Source organism: Megalopta genalis, chromosome 2 (genome assembly GCF_051020955.1).
Source record: "Megalopta genalis isolate 19385.01 chromosome 2, iyMegGena1_principal, whole genome shotgun sequence".
NCBI classification, from domain to species: Eukaryota; Metazoa; Arthropoda; class Insecta; order Hymenoptera; family Halictidae; genus Megalopta; species Megalopta genalis.
In genome coordinates, this window is record NC_135014.1 from 34,910,049 (window position 1) to 34,930,132 (window position 20,084).

The 20,084-nt window shown below is 42.4% G+C and overlaps 1 protein-coding gene across 1 annotated transcript in view; it reads left to right on the top strand.

The window, feature by feature from the left end:
* The window catches only part of LOC117225537 (uncharacterized), a 48,096-nt gene that overhangs the window by 9,853 nt on the left and 18,159 nt on the right, over nt 1-20,084 (top strand). Inside the window, exons 4-6 of the mRNA XM_033479181.2 lie at nt 1,083-1,259; nt 2,536-2,718; nt 3,913-4,095. Of these exons, the coding sequence (XP_033335072.1) occupies nt 1,083-1,259; nt 2,536-2,718; nt 3,913-4,095 (543 nt within the window). The remainder of the gene's footprint in view (nt 1-1,082; nt 1,260-2,535; nt 2,719-3,912; nt 4,096-20,084) is intronic.

The following is a 20,084-nucleotide window of genomic DNA, read 5'->3' on the forward strand; positions in this document are numbered from 1 at the left end:
ATCACATAATTCTGGCCGGCTTTCGAGGCCAAATACTCCACTGCGCGACGGCTTGCGAGCGGCGTCATCCCCCTCCAGGTGTGCCCACACCCCGTTTTCGCCCGTCGAATGGAAACTGGAGCAAGGACACCCTCGCCGAGTACCGATACCACATAATGGTACCCGGAGTCACACTTCGAATCGACAAATGGACCGAAACGGATGCAGATGTTTGGCCCGTGTCCTTATACCCACCGATGGTGTCCTCGCACCCCTGGGGAGCAGCGTGCAGATGGGGGTGGCGATTGAATCGAGTCGAATCCAAGCGTAGAAAATAGGATCTCTCTCGCGCTCGCTGATAATTTATACTCTTTTTCCCTTTCCCGCGTCGATAATTCATCCCTCGGACGGGCTGGAAATTTAATTTGCTCCTCTGCCATAACTGGATCGCAATATAAAACCGAGAAGATACAGTTGCCCCAAGAAGTACCACGAAAGTTCTCGACATTGAAATGGTTGTAACTTTTTAAATAACAATCGCATCGGCGTAAACTTGGGCTGATTTCAAAGCTTGGAGATTCTACTTTTACAGTGCATAATTCATTTTCTAGCATGATGTTTTACTCGGTTTTGCACAACTTCGAATCCAAGGTCTACTGCCAATTTTACAATAAAGCGAGGTCGTTCGTCGTTTTCGTTACGGAAATCGTACGACGAATTTTGAGGAGGCGTTGCAAAGAGGATTCTTCGATCTTGAATTCTACGTTAAATGTGCTCAGGAAACGAAATTTTCAATGTCTTCGAAGATATTTCAATTCGTACCATCCTCGAGAAAAAACGAGTCTTTAGTTCTCCATTTCGTGCACAGATATTTTACAACAAAATGAGCGCGATGCACAGTGAAAATACGTAGAAAATTCAAGCTTTAAAACAGGTCCGTGTTCCCCGGGTGCAAATGTTTTATTACGGAATTATAACGTTTCGAATACTTTTCACAGCAACTGTCTCTGCTCATCTAATTTCCTCGTCGTTAGGGGATGCACGTTCTCGGTTTATTTTTCTCCTGTCGGACTCGCGATTAACATTTCATTTTCTCGTTGCAGAGAACTCCGTGAGGAAGTATTGCAACGAGGATCTAAAGGTGGCGCAGGGCGAGGGCGGATTCGTGAACTCGCCCGGCTATCCGCTTTATTATCTCGGCGAGAATACGTGCGGATGGACGTTCAGGTCCGCTCCTGGCCAAAGGATCGTCCTCACTTTCCACGACCTAGATATACGGGGTGAGTATCGATCCGCGCGTGTGCCCTTCGTAACCTCCGCTAATTAAGCCAAGTGGGTCCTGGTAGGGGGATCGATTTAAAAATCATGAGACGAGCAAGCTGCTCTAAAGAAGATGAATCGCTACGGCCGACCTGCCGCTACGATGATCCTCTCACGTGCGCCGGGACTTGAAATTTTCAGGTGCATTGAACAATTCATACGATCCTCGGGGATATCCGAGAGATCGGACGAAATCGTTTCCTACCTTTTCCCAAGAAACGAACGATGCCCGATAATTTATACACTGCTCCACAAAATTGTAGCATACACTTTTGGATAAAAATTGGTTAATTTTGACTGACGATAAGTCCGCGAAAAATCATTGTAAAATAATGATACTTTTTCCAAATTAAAGCTCGAAATTTCTTCTTTAAGATACTATTTCTCGATTTTATATCTGACGTACCTACGCCGCTGTAATCCTTTAAACGAGAAGCAATGTTTATCGTATTGAAAATTGTCAAGTTTGACGAAATGCACAGACATCGTACAATTTTTTTCAGAGATGACGTTTACAACCGAATGAAGCTTGATCTTTCCTCTTTAATTTAAAAGAAAGGAAACCAGGCTGCAATTTTTTCGCAAAATTATAGCACTTTGAAGTAACCGTTGTCAAACTTGGCCAATCTTTCTGCAAAATTTTTCTATGTTATCATCTTTTTGGGGCAGTATGTTTTATTCATTTTTGAATAAAAATATTTCAGTACGTACGAAAAACGTGAATAAGTTGTCATCTGCCATTCGTAAAGCTCTGCAACTTTCGTGTTTAACAATTTCTGATCACATGCAACAATTCAAAAGTTATTTAAGATTTGCAAGTCATAAGACTCGCTCTGTTTATCGAGAGCACTGGGATCCATTGCAATTTTTTTCGCAAAATTACAGCACTTTGAATTAACCGTTGTCAAAGTTAGTCAATTTTTCTACAAAATTTTTCTATGTTATCATTTTTTTGGGGCAGTATGTTTTATTCATTTTTGAATAAAAATATTTAAATACGTACGAAAAACGTGAATAAGTCGTCATCTGCCATTCGTAAAGCTCTGCATCTTTCGTGTTTAACAATTTCTGATCACATGCAACAATTCAAAAGTTATTTAAGATTTGCAAGTCATAAGACTCGCTCTGTTTATCGAGAGCACTGGAATCCATTGCCGATTTGGCCAGAAAATCGGCACTCTCGAAATAGCAAGATTGTTTGAACAGAACGGACGACTGAGATTTATTGTTTTTTAGGGCCGGAAGTGGACGGGAGCTGCGTGGACGTGGTCAGAGTGCGCGACAGAGGAAGAACTCTTCTGGAGCATTGCGGAACCGCAGCTGGTGTCAGGGTCATCTCGAATTCGAACGTGATCACACTCGACCTTGTCGCCTCGAAGGTGTTCTACGCGGCCCGGGGATTCTTCTTGCATTATCAAGGTCAGGCTCCGCAAGCACGCCAACGATCACGGGGCCGTATGTTCCGAATAAAAACGATCGGGATACAAGGATCGTGGAACACGAGACGAACAAACGACGATGGTGTTGCGCAACGAATCTCCCTTTCATCCAGAAATAACACCGCCTCGGATCATTTTCGGTGCAGGGCCGTGACACGCGCTCGTCCGGTCATCGTGGCACATGATTCTGAATGGATATCGACGGAATCGATATCGTGTTTCAATGAAGAATTGGATACTTAGCCGGGACGCGATTCGTCGCGCAGTTCTATCTATATTTATGCTTGACAATTTTTTGGTGGTGATTTCTCACGATCATATTTATACTATAATGTTTAATTATATTAGGATGTTCACGCAACGATTTAACTCTTTGTCAAGAAACAATTGTTTGGAAATACCGAAAGTGTTTTACTGAGAGGACTATGTTGTGTAACGAAATCTTGATGTTTAATCTTGATTTAATCGCTGGGATATTAACGTATTGACTTAATTGAAATATTTTTCTGATGGAGCTAGCAAGATCCTTGATTTCGGAAGTAATTAACTTTATTTTTTTTATCGAATAAGACATATCACATTTCTTTCATTGAGAAAGAAACAAAATAAATAAAATTGACAGACTTTTTTATTCAAAGATAAACAAAATGAAAGGACTATTTTATTCAAAAATAAAAAGGATAAAAAAATGTAATATATGTGTGTGTCTTATTATATAAAAATAAGATGTATTAATCATATAAGATATATTAATTATATTAGATATATATTGAATATGTTAATTATATTAAATATATATTAAATATATTAATTATATGAGATATATATTAGATATATTAATTATATTATGATAAGATATATTAATATATTATTATAATACACATTAATACATCTTATAAATATAAAGCTAATTATGCCCGAAAGCAAACTCAATTGTATTTTCAAGAATTGTACCGAATGTAAACGGAATGATTCGTGGCCAGTATAATTTGTGAAATATAGGGTGGCTGGTGTGTTTTCGTGCGATAGACCGGTCTTGTCAGCGGTATAAATTTTTCGGGAGGAAATGATAATATTTCAGAAAATTATGTGCTTTCGCACGCCGGGTAGAAAAATAGAGACTTCGTGCGGCGGGTGTGTGAGCGTTCGCCTGACAAATGGTTTAATATTTCAGTGCTGGGATGCCCGGACGTATCAACACCGAATGGGAGCTATATATTGAACGGCACCCTGACGTCCAGGACGTTTCTGTGTAAATTCGGCACCGTGTTTCCGGACAGCAAGGAAAGTATACGGACGCTCGAGTGCAAGAACGGCAAGTGGAACGAGAGTGTCGTCACCATACCCAGCTGCAAAGGTAAGGGAATCACCTTCATTTTAACGTGCACATCCACTTTTTCCCAAGTTTTGGATTCGGTGCAACACAGTTCTCAATTCCTGAGCTTCATACTTACTATATGGTGCAGGAGGAAAAGAGAAAGTTACGTGTATGTTGGTGTTACATCTTATGTAGGCTTCATAAATATGTAAAAAATGATGCTATGGAATTGTATCTTCGTTGGCATAATTTGTTGGATTTTCATAATTACTTGTCTCTTTAGGGTTGAATCAATTTTGATATTAAAACTTATTCTATTAATTATACCCCCATATGATCAACTAAAATAATTCTTAATAATAAAAATTCCTAATCAAATGTCTACAAAAATTAACTAAATTATTTTATGCTAAATCCAATACTAAATTGTATTGGGTTTTATTAATATTTAAATTTAATCTATTCAAATCTATATAAATAATAGTTTAATCTATTCAAATCTATATAAATCTATATAATAATATAAATAATAATAAATTTACTATATATATAAGTAAATTTATCCTACTACGTATTTCTACTATAAAATTTATTTAATTGACATTATTCCCGATTAAAACCAATTAATTTAATTTTAAGGAAATGGCTTTTCTAGTCAAAATGTAAAAATTAACTAAATTGTATGTTTGTCTTGATCATATTCAAAATCATATTCAACCTATACATAATTACTAAACACTTTTAATCAAATTATACAAATTGTTACTATTATCACCTTTTATATAAAAGCTATAAACAAGCTTTATCGATACTATTCTCAAAAATTAAACACACTATTTCTGGAAATGTTTAATCAACTTTCCTCAAGTAGTACCGCTAAAGTTACGACCTGTATAACATATTTTTAATTCTTAATACCTGATTCTACAACGATCAAAATCACCCATAAAAAGCACTCGAACAACCTCTTATCATTGACCAAACAGAAAACAATGAATTGATAAGTGTTCCAATCAAGATACCAATATCAGAAGCTGATCTTACATTGGGAACTTTGTCATTCGAAAATAATATAAAACAGTCGGTTTCGGAGCACCGTAGGTTCATTATTAAACGAAAATTTGAAGAAAAAAAAAGGAGTCTCGGCGCCGGGTGCTGGAGTGCAAAGATACGCCACTTACGGGCCACCCGGGGATCCCATGGCTGACCATTGCTTTGGTAAGGGGAAGTTGATGGTGGGGATACCCCGTGGCAAAAGGGAGACGTCTGGTGGGGTTGTCTGCTCGAGAGGGGGAAGGATGAAAGAAAAAGACGAAGGGAAAGAATCTTGGGGCGGAGAAGTATTCGTGAGGGCACCATAGAACGGGAGCGTCGCGCACGCAACGACGCCAGCCGTCTCGACGCCACGTGTCCGCGCGAAAAAAAATCGTCGGCAAAATTCATTTTTCGCGCACCCGGTTCATACGTTGTCGAACGATAGCGCGGTTCCGCTCGTTAACGCTCCATCCGACAATAATTCGGCGCCGCGATAAGATAACTTGTGCTTTTCGTCGACATTCAAATTCGCGAACTCTCGCGTCGCAGAAGATCCACGCCTTCGTCGACGGCCGCAGCTAAATTATCAGGTAATTTTTGCAGAAATTATATTAATAGCAGCGTCGCGGCGATTACTATAATACTTTGTTTGCACATTTTAATGGGGACGTTGATAAGAACCGATCGAATCATTTCTGTGCTAATTATATATCGGTCGGAGTAATGGCGACGTACTAATAGTACTATACAGGGTGATCCACGCGATTGTTCCAGGTCGTAATTCTGTTATTAATAGATTCGCGAAAAAATGCCAAAAGCAAGAGATAAATTGTTCGAAGAGCACTACGTCTGTAGGCCTTTTGATTTTTTCTAAGTGCATCGGTACATGTGCAATTAACAATTGCATCGTTTTTACACATGAAAATGCATATTTATTATTGTACAGATCGATTCCTCTGTTCATTCTACGTAAAAAGTTATTAGAATACCATGGCAAAAAAGTGAATAGTTCTCGAGATATTTTCAAAAAATGTCTACATTGAAGAGGACGCTTAAACGCTTAAACGTTGTAATCATTTCTGATAACGTTTCTTTATTGTTTTCGCAACTGTGTTTAAATTATCTGTAGCTATTGCTGCTACAGTACGATCCTTTCTCTCGGATCCTTTACAGAATTTTCAGCATTTGAGTAAATTCTGGATCACCCGGTATATTGTACTAGTGGTTCGATGGAATAGTTCTCGGCGGATCGCGTGTTAAGATAATATTATCGCGAATTTTCCCAGATTTTTCGCGGTTTTCTTTTTCCTCATTATCGATAAGTATGTAAGATTGCATAAGTTCGGAACGATCGACACTCGGGGTCAGTAGAGTGATCTCTCGGTTGTGCGTATCCAGCGAATTCGGAATTAATTAATGCCGCTTGGTAACAGGCTTTCGGCAAGCATCGCGGATACTTCACAAGAATTATTAATTGCCTCGTTCAGCATGGCCGAGCCTCCTTCTTAAGCTTCTTCTTCCCTCCTTTATCCCCGTCGACGCGACGTCCGCGGTTTTGGAATCATTCTCGACGAGCGATCAATTGAGCCGCCACTGCAGCTTCGTAATAGATCCAATTAATTTGGTGAATCGGTCTATTATTCGGCAAAATCGTCGTCCGTTCGCCGATTTCACTTCATCTAATATGCATCTGATTTTGTCGTGATTAGTAGTGAAAATAGTGAAAAAATTCAACGAAGCTATGTTGGTACATGCTAGTTTGAATTTTTTTTTAATTGTTATAGTAACAAATAGAATTATACTTGGCTCGTTCATCTCGCAATCGACACAGACAATTTTTATTTCGCATAAATGTCCGCAGTCCAGCGATTAGAACTCGCCTTTCTTTCAAAATTGCTAATTTAATAGGAGCATATTAGGTAAGTTTGAGTTGGTATTACACGGCGAGAGTTGATATTACATACGCATCTACTGGTCGTTATGCAATGCTTTCTAAAAGTATACGTCGCACGGTAGATGGTTCACTTCAGTAAATTATACTCGAGTATTTTGCTAGATTTTATTTACGATAAATGTGGAAGAAAGGCAAATCGCTGAAGAAGCATCAGAAAAGCGCCAAATTCTCTTTTTCATCGAATAAATCGTTACAATCGAAACAGTTTTAATTGCTTTAATTATGAAGTTAACGGTACGGCAAGGAGTCAATAACAGTAAGAAGTTGAAAATAAACTAAAATATCAATTATTCTAATGTCCTGACAGTTTGCTATTTTCACGAATCCGTGAAATCGTCAGACCAGTGACAAGCAACGAAAATAAATCCACATGCATGCCTCGAAAATATTTCAGTTCCACGAAAATATTTAGCCGCGGTCCGATAATTATCGTTGCGGGAATATTTAACCGAAAAAACGTGGTCGACAAAGTTCCGCTGGCATCATTAATGGGAAGAACTTCGGTGCACAGTTTGAATTAGTTCTCCGATCGGCGGCATCGATCGCGGCCGAGCCAATCGCGAGCCAATCGCGAAACTATTCCCGCGACCTTTTCCCATCGCGCAAGCGTTATCGACCTCGCGACGGTATATAGATCGATCCGCGAGAGTTTCATCCGCGAAACCCAATTTCCACGAATTTGTTCGTTTATTCGCGGCGCGTCTCGCGGCGAGAGAAGTCTGGAATGAAACGTCCGCGGTCAGGAAAAATGACAACCCCCTCATCCCGGCGAGAGCCCTCCCCGCGGCTTTTCACGCCCCGAACAAAAGGGATCCGGGCGAATGTGTCTACGTCCTTTGTGACGGATCCTCTATTCAGCCCACTAATAATTCGCCGCGGCGGAATTCTTGCCGCCGCGAGTTCGCGAAACGAAATACGGCGAACGATTTTCCTATCGTTCTCTCCCCCGGCAGACGTCTAACGATGTTCAGGAACATCGGAAGCATTCGGCGCGATTCGAATGATAATTTCGGCGCCTTTCTCGGCTTTTTATTCGGTCCCCCCCATCGTCGGGCTTTGCTCGCGTCCCTTTTAGACGTTTGCGACGATGATAAATGGTGGCGACCGGATGGGGCCGACGTCGACGCCCGAGATAACTCTGTGTATGTGCTTTCGAACCTTTTGACGGTGCTGATAGTTTATGCTGGGAATATTCTTTCGGGAGGTTTTACGACCAACCGTAAAATGTATGTCAAAGTATTTCAGTTCGTACGATTTTATAGAGGGGCGTCGAAAACTGGCTTCGCGGAAATGCCATGTTTCGATTAATAAATTCTCGGTGAAACTCTTCGATAAAATAAGAAGTCTGCGAGAGACAGATACCGATGCCGGCATCTGTACATCGATCCTGATAACTGAGACGATGTAATATAAAACGCTGCAGCGTTTCTTTGAAAACATGTACATCACCTGGGGACGAAATGATATACAATGGCCCATAAAAGTGTTCGTACACCTTTGAAACGCAATAACTTTTTTTAAAACTGAACCAAATGACTTGAATGTTTTTTAGATGATAGAACTAGTCTACTAGACGATGATTGAAATGTCTTCTTTTTTAAATTTTGTTATTACTTGGAATTACAAAAAAATAAAAATCTCTCGTTTTTTAGCTTTTTATTATCTGAGTCTATAACGAAAATTTAAAAAATGTCTTTCGTAGTTCTCGGTAACTTATATGCGTGTTGAAAATTTTATCGAAATCGGTTCACGTTGTTCTGAGTTACAACAAATTAAAGATCGCAAACATCGCAGTTTCATCGCGATTTTGACCAAAAACTACGAAATCTGTAGTTTTTAAAATCAAATTTTCAGCACACACATAAGTTACCGAGATCTACGAAAGGCATTTTTTTAATTTTCGTTATAGGTTCAGATAGAAAAGTTAAAAAACGAGGGTTTTTAATTTTTTCTTTTCATTTCAAGTAATAGCAAAATTAAAAAAAAAAGCTTTTTAGCCACCGCCTAGTGGACTAGTCCCTCTATCATCTAAAAAAAAATTCAAGTCGTTTAGCTCAGTTTTAAAAAAGATTATTGAGTTTTGAAAGACGTTCGAACACTTTTATGAGCCATTGTAGTTCTGTATGTCGAGCACATCGAGTCAGATCGTTGAATCACAAGACTGTGAAGCAAATACATAGCGATTCGTGTTATTGAATACCATCGGTAGTCATCTATTCTTAGATGTTCTACGAACATTGATATTTTTACGCTGTCGATACTGAAATGGTACAGCAGCAAGACGGGTAGGCACGATTTAGAGCGATTCTAAGATGATAGTATACTTAATGTGGATGTAAAACAGTCGACAATTAGCCTAATCAGCACCGTGTACTATTAACAACGCCAGCCATATTGAATGTTCGCTATTCGACGCATCACGATGATACTTTAACTATGCGTTCTAACTGTATTCCCAAAGCATGCAGACTTGAGACCAGTATTCGATAAAATGCCTCTCCCTAGTTATGCTAGAAAAGTATTCTTGGATCTTTTGCTGCTTTAAATCATTCTATTTTTAACAATGAAATCACAGAAGCCGAGCTAAAACCGGTCAGTCAAAGATTCCGTGAACGTTCATCAAGAATTTCGGAGCCTCCAAAACTATACATAAAGAATATTATGCCTATAAAGGCATATAAAAACTATGTATAAGAATATTATGTCTATGCAATCGAAATGGCACAGGTGTACCGGTTATTTCGAAAGTGACATAAATCATGGAACCAACAAAATTGAGATCCTAATTTGTTTCATGTTGCGATCGTCTATATTTCAAAATTATAAAAGGATTTATTTGAGAAGATGAAGAGAATTTATACGAGATAGCCGTGAAGTAAACAATGGCATGGAAGTGTCGCTTTCATTTTTATCGGTCATTGCATAAATCATTGTAAGTATTCAAAATATGCAAGAATTGTAGGTGTTCACTGTGTAAATATTTTTATACAATATTTTGTGTTATGATATAAAAATATTTTTTAATACTTCCGAACGCAACAGCCTAAATGTCGCGAAACGAAATTTATATGACTTGCGCCAAGTTCAAAATCACCGGCACAGGTGGACTAAAAAGGCTGCGAAGAGCATTTTGATGCCGGGACGATCATAGTTTCAAAAAGTGGAAAGTAATTAGAATTCCAAAGCAGCAAATAAAATATTTAGCGCTGCACAACGGATGATAATATTCGAACGATCAAGTTTTAGTGAGCCATTAGGAATTCAACAGTGGTCCAATTACTCTGAATTGTTGGAATGGTCCCGTGGCATACGAAAATGAAGGGGGGTTATTCTGTCTCGAACAACAGCGTGGATCGGAGCGTCCCGAAGTCCCGCGGACTTTCCGGAAACGCCCGAAACTCCGAAATCGGGACGGAGGGGCACGCGCGAATCGAGCGTCACTTCAATTTTCCGGCGGTTGCCGCGATGCAAACTTCCCTAAGTATCCTGCAAAACAGGCGAACAGGCTTCGGGACGCCGGCTCTAGCACACGTTACATCTACGTACACTCCGAACGAATGCATAATTTAGAGGACCCGCTGTTTCGGGGTAGAGCCGCGCGGTTTTGCGGGCAAGAAACGTGGGAGAGAACGAAACGAGTCGAGAGCCGATCCCTGCCGTGGTGGGGGCACCCCGATGCCGAAGGTGGGTGAGGAATCCACGGTGGAGGTGGCAGGTTCCCCTATCACCTGCCCCACTCCGCTTCCACGCGGAGATAATTTTAGAGTCGACAAAATAAAACAACGTTACGGTTGCACATGTTCGAACAGCTGCTGGCTGCGAGACTGAACTTTGAGCACGAACGCATGGAAACGCAGCCAGCGAGTTTTTAAACCTTCTTCGTACGCCGGTTTTATCGCGAGCACAGTTCTGTTTTTACACGGTTTTCGTTTGACACGGCAAGTAAATCGAATTTACTTATTATTTCATTCGATTTAGCGCGGTTAAAAATGTTACTCGATTTCAATCTTGAAGACAATTATATTATAATATACATATATATATATTGTTATATTGTGTTTAAGACATATGCATAGCGTATTAAATTACTATTTTTCCATGTGTGTACACGATGTCCTTTTTTTTATACGGTCTTTTCTGAAACGCGTCTACCCTGTAAAAACAGGTTTCGGTGTACTCGTGAAATAGTAACCGAAATTTAACGCTTGTTTTCTCTAACAAAATGAAAAAATAATATGGACGAACGGAAGCTTGGAGTTTTTAGGAAAATGGAAGTACAAAATGAATCGTCAAAAAACAATTCTGTTAAATCGTTGAACGTTTAAGAATTTGTTTTCTTTTGTTTATTAAAATATTGTCAAAGTATTCTTAAAATAGGGTTAAAATATTCTTAAAATATTCTTAAAATATCCTTAAAATATTCTTAAAATATCGTTTTTCATAGCTTAGTCGGTGAGTGTCTAGAAAGATTTTACGTTCGGTTCCGTATAACCGGCTGAAACGGAGCGACGAAATGTAGCATGCTCCTCCAGGAAATATCAGCGATAGGTCGACAAATATTGATTTTTCTTCTGGAGATTTTTCAAAGAGAGTAACACGCGTTACGAGACACGGCCGCACCGATCTCGGAAGTTCAGGAGACTAATATATGCCGACGGTGTTGTCGCATCGGTTTGACGCCTGATTAATATTAATGGCGATAATTCCTGTTTAACATTCTGAACGTAAGAATAACTGCTCTGCGCCTTGTACGGCCGAATGTTTAACATTCTGCAGGATTAACGCGACAATGTCTTTAGAAAGACGCCCGAACGTGGAAGATATTTTTTAAATAACGATAAGATAGCGCGACGCCGTCCAGTGTTTTGCGCAGTGACCTAGCCACATTTCGTAATTCAGAAACGAAACTCTTGAGTGACCTACATTCGAAATTCTCCAAGACAAATTATAGTTCGATAGGATTCTCGAGAATACATTATTCTATTTTAAAATAAATCAGGTTGATCAAATTCTTCAAAATGTGGAAATTTAACAAGATATTCCAGATTAAATAATCAGTTTAACGCTAGATTTACGGAATCCGTCGAAATGACGGGTCACTAATATTTTAACTCACGATTATTCATGTCGTAAAGATACATTTATGAGTTATTTATTCAATTTATACGTTACTTACGGAAAATATTACAATAGCACCTGTTCGAAATCTTATTGTTACTTTTGTAAACTAATATAAAACAGCTGTTTTTTTGAGCTCCGTAAATCTAGTGCTAATAAGATGCCTTAAAAAGCTCCAAAATAAATTAGTTCCTCGAGGTGTTTCAAGATAAATCAGTCTAATGGAATTTTCCAAAATATAATCAGTTTAGTGCAATGCTCCAAAATGAAACTCTAAAGTAAACCCAATCTCTAGTAACATGCCTCAAAACAAACGAATTTAGCCAGAAGCTTTCAAATAAATTAGTCCGCCGAGATGCTTTAAAATAAATTAGTCCGCCGAGATGCTTTAAAATAAATTAATCCAGTGGGATGCTCGAAAAATAAATGGGTGCGCGAAGTTGAACTCGAATAAATTAATCCAGCAAGGTGCTCCCAAATAAATTAGTCCATCGGGGTACTTCAGGATAAATTAATCTAATTGAACTCTCCAAAATATATCAGTCCAGTACGATGCATCGGAATAAATTAGTTTGAGGAGATGCTGAAAATTTAAGTCTGTCTAGTATAACGCGCGTGAAAATGAATAAATTTATTTAGAAGCTTTTAAATAAATTAGTCCAATGGGATGCTTCGACATAAATTAATCCAGAGAGATAGCCCAAAATTCATCGATTCGCTAAGACGCTCGAAAATGATCTCGCCTCTACCAAGACTATCCAAATAAAATCCTCCGCAACAGAAAACCACCCCCATGGCTCTCCGGCATCCAATCGACGACCAAAAATTCGTGAAAAATTCTTGAAAACGTCGCGAAAAAATCGCGAGAAAATCGTGAAGAAAATCCTAAAGAATATGTTTGATCATCGGTGGCAGGATTCGTCGGGTCGAAAGAGGCCAGCGTGTTTTGATCCTGTGCGCGTGGGCGTAGGTAGGGGGTTGAGCTCTCGGTGCTGCGTGTCAGGGTGGGGTTGGCCCTGTTTGTCCCCCCACCTGTGTCGTGCTCTGTCTCTCCCCGTCACCGTCGTTCTGCCCTCACCACGGAGGCTCCCCGAGCCGTTGGTCGACCGCGGGCCGAGGTAGGGAACGCCGTTCCTCCAGTCGTCGTCGGCGTTTCTGATAGCGGGACCACGCGACTCTTGCCGTCTTATCGCCACAGCTTTTTATCAATGGAGAGCTCGCGTCGCCGTATTTCACGTTCACGCACGCACGCCTCGCGATTACGCTCCACGACGCACGCGCGATATCGTGAGGAGAAGAGGAACAAACGCGAGACCGGGCTCCCGAGGGAATACGAGCTAGCAGCCAGCATCGGCAACGGTCTGCTCGCGATCCTGGACAGGAGGATCATTCGGCCGCGATTCCGTTCGGTCGACAGTGTACCTGCTCGTGCAGCCTCTATGGAATAGAGCGGTGTCTCTCGGTTGGCAGCCTGCGTGGCTCGATAATTCGATATCGAACCGAGCCCGAGACACCTCGCGTTCGGAGATCAGGACAATGCGACGGGACCAGGACTGATCCTTTGTTCCCTCCAGGTGCGGTCTCCGGGTAATTCGCGAACGATACCAACCACGTTGCGTGGTGCAAGCGAATTCGAACTGACCGGACAGCTCTCGATGGAGTTGGCCAGACTGACGAGAAAAGTCGGCTCGAGGGCAGGAATCTGATCTGCTCGGTCCCGCTCGCCCGAAAAGGGCCCGAGGACGTTGACACCCGGTAGGGACAGCTGTCTCGGTCACGGTGTTGCGACCGTAGAAACCGTGGCGACCGTGCTACCGCTGGCTCGATTCGATGAATAATTGAGAGAAAGAGAGAAAGCTCGTATGCGTCTATGTGGACAAAACGATTCCGAAGTAGAATTCGCCGGTGGTCGAGCAAGTATTTTCGAGAATGATCGCGGAACGGAGCCAAAGAGTCTGCCGGGAGTAAAATAAACGCCGATCCGATATCGGTCCTTGAATCCGGCCGACCAAAATAGTCCGCGGGAATCACGAAACTCGCGCGCGCGCGCCAGCGGGATCCTCTCGAGGCCAACGTGTGGCCAAGACCCATGCTCTTCCCGGACAAAGGAGAACATTAGCCCTTTGTTCGGCGAAAACGAAAGGAGGTGGCTCAGATGCGAGGGACCCACGGGACTCAGCCGCCGCAGGGGAACAGGGGAACACGTTCGCAGGCACAGTAGAATAGGACGGCCACGGTTCGACCGAGGAGAACACCATCAGGTACTGGAAAATTTCTTGTCGCGCTATGGAAACCCTGTTTCCGGATACCGCGCGTCGCTCCGAAAAAAGACTGTTGCACAGTGGGCATACAAAAGCCGTCCGGAGAACGGCACGTTCGAAGGAGACGTTTCCTCTCTACCTCTTTCTCCCTCGCTCTCTGTCTCTCTCGCTCGCTTCGCCGCTTTGTTCTTCGGTCTTTCTCTTTAAATACTCCGAACAGACGAGCCTTGTTGATCGACGCGACGCGCGATCGTCGCGCTGCAAGGCCAAGCCTCGAACATATGGCCCTAAGAAATGTTTATCGCATGAAGCGCGACCGTAAAGAGTTTGTTTTGCTACAAAATTTGTTCGCTTTTAACGCTAGATTTACGGACCACTAAGAGCGGCTGTTTTACAATTAGTTCAACAAAGTACGATAACACATTTATTCCGGTTTTGTACGAGTAAAATGAGGTTGTCTTTACACAGTCTGAACAATTGTAAGTTAAAAAGTTTGTCATCCGTCATTTCGTCGGGTTCCGTAAGCCTAGCGTTTACAGTCGTCGCCTTTAAATGGCGATTTTACGACGGTTATCCATCTTACGGCGGATAAAAATAGTAGAAAAACGGTAATTTTAGTAGCGTAAATTATTGATGAGCGTAGATAGAGACCTGGTAGAATTTATTGAAATTATTGAAGAGTGTAGAAGACCTCGCAAGGGTCGATTTAACATTATTTTGGTAGCAATTGTCTTATCCACGCAGGAGTTTGACAATGAAGATCGAAGGTGAACGTTAAACTGACGAAATAAGATCGTTTTGGTCTGGAAACGATAACAAGGTGTCTGTGCAGGGTTGACGTTCGATCGCAGGTACCGCAGGGGTTGGTTCGACGATCTTTTGATTTTGACGGAACTGGGCGAGGGTTTCGTAACCGGATCGATCGGAGCCGATTTTTCAGCAGCGAGAGGTGTTCTTGGAAGCGCTGCCAGTATAAAGAACGTCGAACGTGTGTAAAAGCAAGAAAGCGGGGATAAGGATAGGCCATGTGGCGTTGTTAGCTCAGGGTCGTCTTCGTCATCCATGACGCCCGGCGCGTTTATTCGTCGCGTTGGTGGCGTCGTTGCACTCTTATCAATTTCAACGACGGGTCCAGAGATCTTCCATACTGTTTTCGAAACATCTTCCGGCCTCGATTTCGATTTCCCGTGCAGCTCGAAACAGTCGCCTAAACTTCTCCGGTCATTCATTCGAAGGCTCTGAAACGTTCCATTTCGGAGCTCAGAAATATTTCTGATCGAATTTTGCAACACCGAAAACCTCTAGATTTCCAAATCGACGGAAAATAGGTGAAACGACGGTAGCAGTCGTTTCCTTCGCAGTATAATTTTGGAGTTCGTAGGAAAAACCGGTTACATACTTTCTAGCGCGAAATGCGCCGCACATCGCAGTTGATTGCACAGGATGCTCTTTCAGCTCGTCGTCAGCTGTTTCATTAAAAACCGGTAGGATTATCCTTCTTCCACGCTGTTCCGTGCCCCGGTCGTCGCAAATGAATCGGTTCTTTCTCCGCCGTGTGGCGGAGTTCTTCCTTAATACCTCGAGCACCGGGAAAAGTTGGAATTAGGAGTCTCGAGTGACTGGAAGGCTGTCAGTTCGTATTGAACGTCGCCTTCTTAATGAGAACACCATTTCCTCCGGAGCAGCAGAACGGCGGAACTTCCAGAAGAACAAGACAGTCCAACGAGCTTGAAACGTCCGATGTAATTTCGCGAAATTATACACAGCGATCCCCACAAAGTGGCACAAACTGTTTCCCCAGAATCCATTAAAGGCCCAGAGTAAATTCTTCTTTAATGTACCCGAGATTCTCGGCTATCTCTCTCGCCGTACGAGATTACACGTAGAAGCGGACGCGTCGCAGCACGCCTCGCAGGAATAAAAGAAACATTGTACGGAATCACGCTGAACGTTTTGCGCGTTCTAGGACTCGCGATAATGTGCAGAAAGAAAATCCAGATGTCTCGGGACATTCATTATCTTCGCCGTTGGAAGCTGCATTATTCATTCCGGCACGGGATCCGGTTCGAATGACCGCCGATCGAAGTGCACGGATGCTTAATCAAAAACTGACTCTCATTCGTTGCGCGTATCGTCGATATTGGCCCATCGATCTATTAGAATCGAAATTTCAGAGTTTAATCGGTCCAATAAATATACCACGGCGAGTTTCGCTGGTCTGAATGTACTGTGCACTTTTTCGAAACAGAATCCGTTTCATTCGAGTTTAGAATTTGCGTAAATCGCAAAGATCTCCTTGGATCTCTCTGTCTCTCTCTTCTTGTTTAACCCTTTGCACTCGAATGTCGCCGATACGGCGACACTAAATTATTTCTTTCATACCTTTCATTTATTTATTCGTTCATGTATACGTTTAGAAGAAACCCGTTGTTACAGAAGAAATAATGAAATGAAAGGGGTTTACATTTTCTTTATTCCTTTCGTCATTTCGACTAATAGGAAAATTTAGAAAAGAATTATAATCATTGTGTAATAGGCTAGTTCTTCCGTCGTCCAAAATGAATTCAAGTCAGTTTCGAAAAGGTTCTACCGTTTTAAAGAGTGTTCGCATGCATTCGTCATCGGAGAAATCTACCGAGTGCGAAGGGTTGAACATTTCTCCCTACCTCGGCGAAGAATCGCGATCATTTTTCCGCTTCCGCCGACTCTGTTCATCGAGCGGAGGCTGTTCGGTCCAGAGTCTTCCAACTTCCTCGCGGATAACAATTTCCCTGGAGTCGGGTTGCAGGGGGAAGATCGCATCGGCGACTGCGTCCGCACAAAGGCGGGCCGAGGTCGATGCATCGCGCGAAGACAACTGATAACAGATAACGGCCGGGAACCCGCTCGTTTTCTCTCTGACTCCTCAACGCGCCCCTTTTTTCGCTGCGCTCGCCGGGGTCAAAGGGCGTCGCAGACGAGCAGAGGCGTAGCTCCGCGGTGCCACGCGTCTCCCGCCGATAATAAAGCCGATGAAATCGCGGCGATCCCGCTCAGTTTGTCCGCTCCGCTCCGCTAGTCTTCGAGGATCCGTCACTCCGACGTTGATACAGTTCGGCTTCTATCGATCCCGTCGCTCGATAGCCGCTACTACACTTCCGGTGCCGCTGTCACGATTCTCGCTCCTCGGAGATCGTTCGATCCGTGTCCGAGCGAAGACAGTCGCGAGGAACACAGTCATTCGTGTTCCGGTAGATCCCTGGAGAAGAAGAAGTGCTATCGGCAGTCGTTCGGAGACCGCGCTTCTCGATATATGAGCCCGTGCTGTCGTTCGTCGACGATTTCAAGGAGTAGTGCTTGATAGTTCGCCAAAGTGGAGAGGTCTGTCAGCGACGTCTTCGAGCTGTGTGCCTTTCTGAAGGGTGGACGTTGAGAGGACACCTTCGCAGGATCTCGTCTCGTTCGGCACCGACGATTCAATATTTGCTTCTGCGTTTAGAATTGTTGCTGAATTGCACGTTGAGATCTCCCAAGGGTGTAAACTCCGTAGACTCGAAGGGCTTCTGAAGGATCAAAGACTCGAACGGTGTCATATTTTCGTTAGAACGAAAGAAAGACTAATAATTCTCGAAGCAACCGAGCGATCCGGGATAAAAAGAGCTGTGCACCTCTCTCTCGCTCTCTCTCCTTCTAGCTCGAACGATCGATTGATCGAGATAATAAATCCTTGGCTTGGGAGGATTAGTCGGGTAGCGAAGTCGCAGAGACCCGGGATCCAATTGAAGGATCAGCTCGAGCGGGTAAATCCGACGGGAAGTTGCTTCCAATAGGTGACGGGGAAGGGCACAGAGAGACTCGTGTTCGCGATTCGAGGTAAAGACGGATATATAGATCGCGGCGAAACGAGAGAATAGGAGGAAGGATCGCGAAGCGTGGCGAGACGGTGGCGGAGAAGAGACGAGAGGAGAGGAGAGGAGAGGCTTTCGGGGAGAGACTCCGCGAGTCGTTCGAACGCGCGGGCCCACTGATGCTATAGTAGTATAGTTCGAGGAGCAGCGGGAGCTGTGCGATTTTAACGAAAGTGTCGTGCAGGAACGCGTTATGGTGGCATGCGGCAGCTGACAGAGCCCGCGGAAACACGACGAATTCGTTTGTAACGGGAAGAGGAGACCGTGAAAGGAGCTTCTCGCCGATCCTCCACCATGATACGAATATTCACCGACACCTTCAGGAACCTGATAAGTGAGTGTCACGGTTGATTCACGTCTCGCGCCCTTAGAATCTCTCGCGATTATACCAGTTCTAAGCCGATCTTAGAAATCGCTGTCCCGAAAGCTTCGTTCGCGTTTCAAACCGTCGTGCTGGTGCAATTCGAAGCCGAATTAATTGCTTGCGAAATCGTGGCGTATATTCGTAAAGATGATTACGATGTTGCACGTTGAAGAACTTTTGGGACAGCGGATGATATGTCACTCATCGATCGCATTGCATTACGTTAAGCAATACACGGTCGGCTAAATCTCTAGACCATGCTTCTTGAAAAGATACGTGAACGCATCTTAACATTTGTGGAAACAATTGAAGGTTTCTATGCTCGAGGGCAAGCGAGTCTTTTGTTTCCGCAACTGTTCAGTAACAATGGAACGCTATATGGAAAAGCTCGCACTGCTATATTATGTGATTATTTGCGCAATAATTACGTCGCGTCGTTGAGAACGTTTCGCATCAAATATCCGCGAGAAGAATCAAATATCCGAAGAAAAACGCCGCGAGTCGCATGTTTTAACTTTCGAGATATTGTCGCTTGAAATTCCGATCACCGATGTTTCGTGTCAGCCGAATCTCAAATTACACGATTTTCTTCAGTCTATGGAATTTGTTTCCACGATGGTTTTCTTTCTAATAAATGCGTAAATTCCATTCCAGTCGATAAATGCATTAACTGAAATTTTTTTGTTTATTTGTGACTTCCGAAGTTTTTTCTTGCAGACACAGATATATCGAACATTTTCTGCCAGCGCAATTGCTTCCTGTTTGCCGAGAATAACGAGACGCTTTCAATGTCGTTTTTCGCTCGAAAGGAACGCTCCAAACACCGCCGAATGCAGTTTTTCTCATCAATTATTCAGATCGTTTGACGTCTCTCTATTGACGAAGCGCACGATAGAAATAGCCTGCTAAATGAAATCTATTCGCGGTTGTATAATTTGGTTGCGTTGACGCGTTTGCTTATCAAGGTATAAATTTATCCTGAAAATTCATTGAATGTTAATCAATGTTTTCTTCGATTGATTTAGTTCACAATCATTCTTTCACAGTTAATATGCGACTGCTTTAAAGACTGGGGAGGGCGCATGTTTTTGTTCATTTATTTATTATTTCTAAACTACAACAGGCTCAGAGGAAACCTTCCAATTCGATTTTTCCTTCATAATTCCTGTTATTATAAAAAAGTTTCCGTGAGAAATATTTAGATGAACTTCCTCATTCAAGCAAACATTATTATGAAAATCGTACAAAGTTCAAGTAAATTAAATATTCCCATTGTTATAACTCCGTTATCAATGCATTCACGAAAAAATGCCAAAGGAGGAAGGTAAACAGCTCGAACAACACACTACGTCCGTATATCCTTAGATTTTTTTTTTAAATGCATCAGTGCATGTGCAGTTAACAATTGC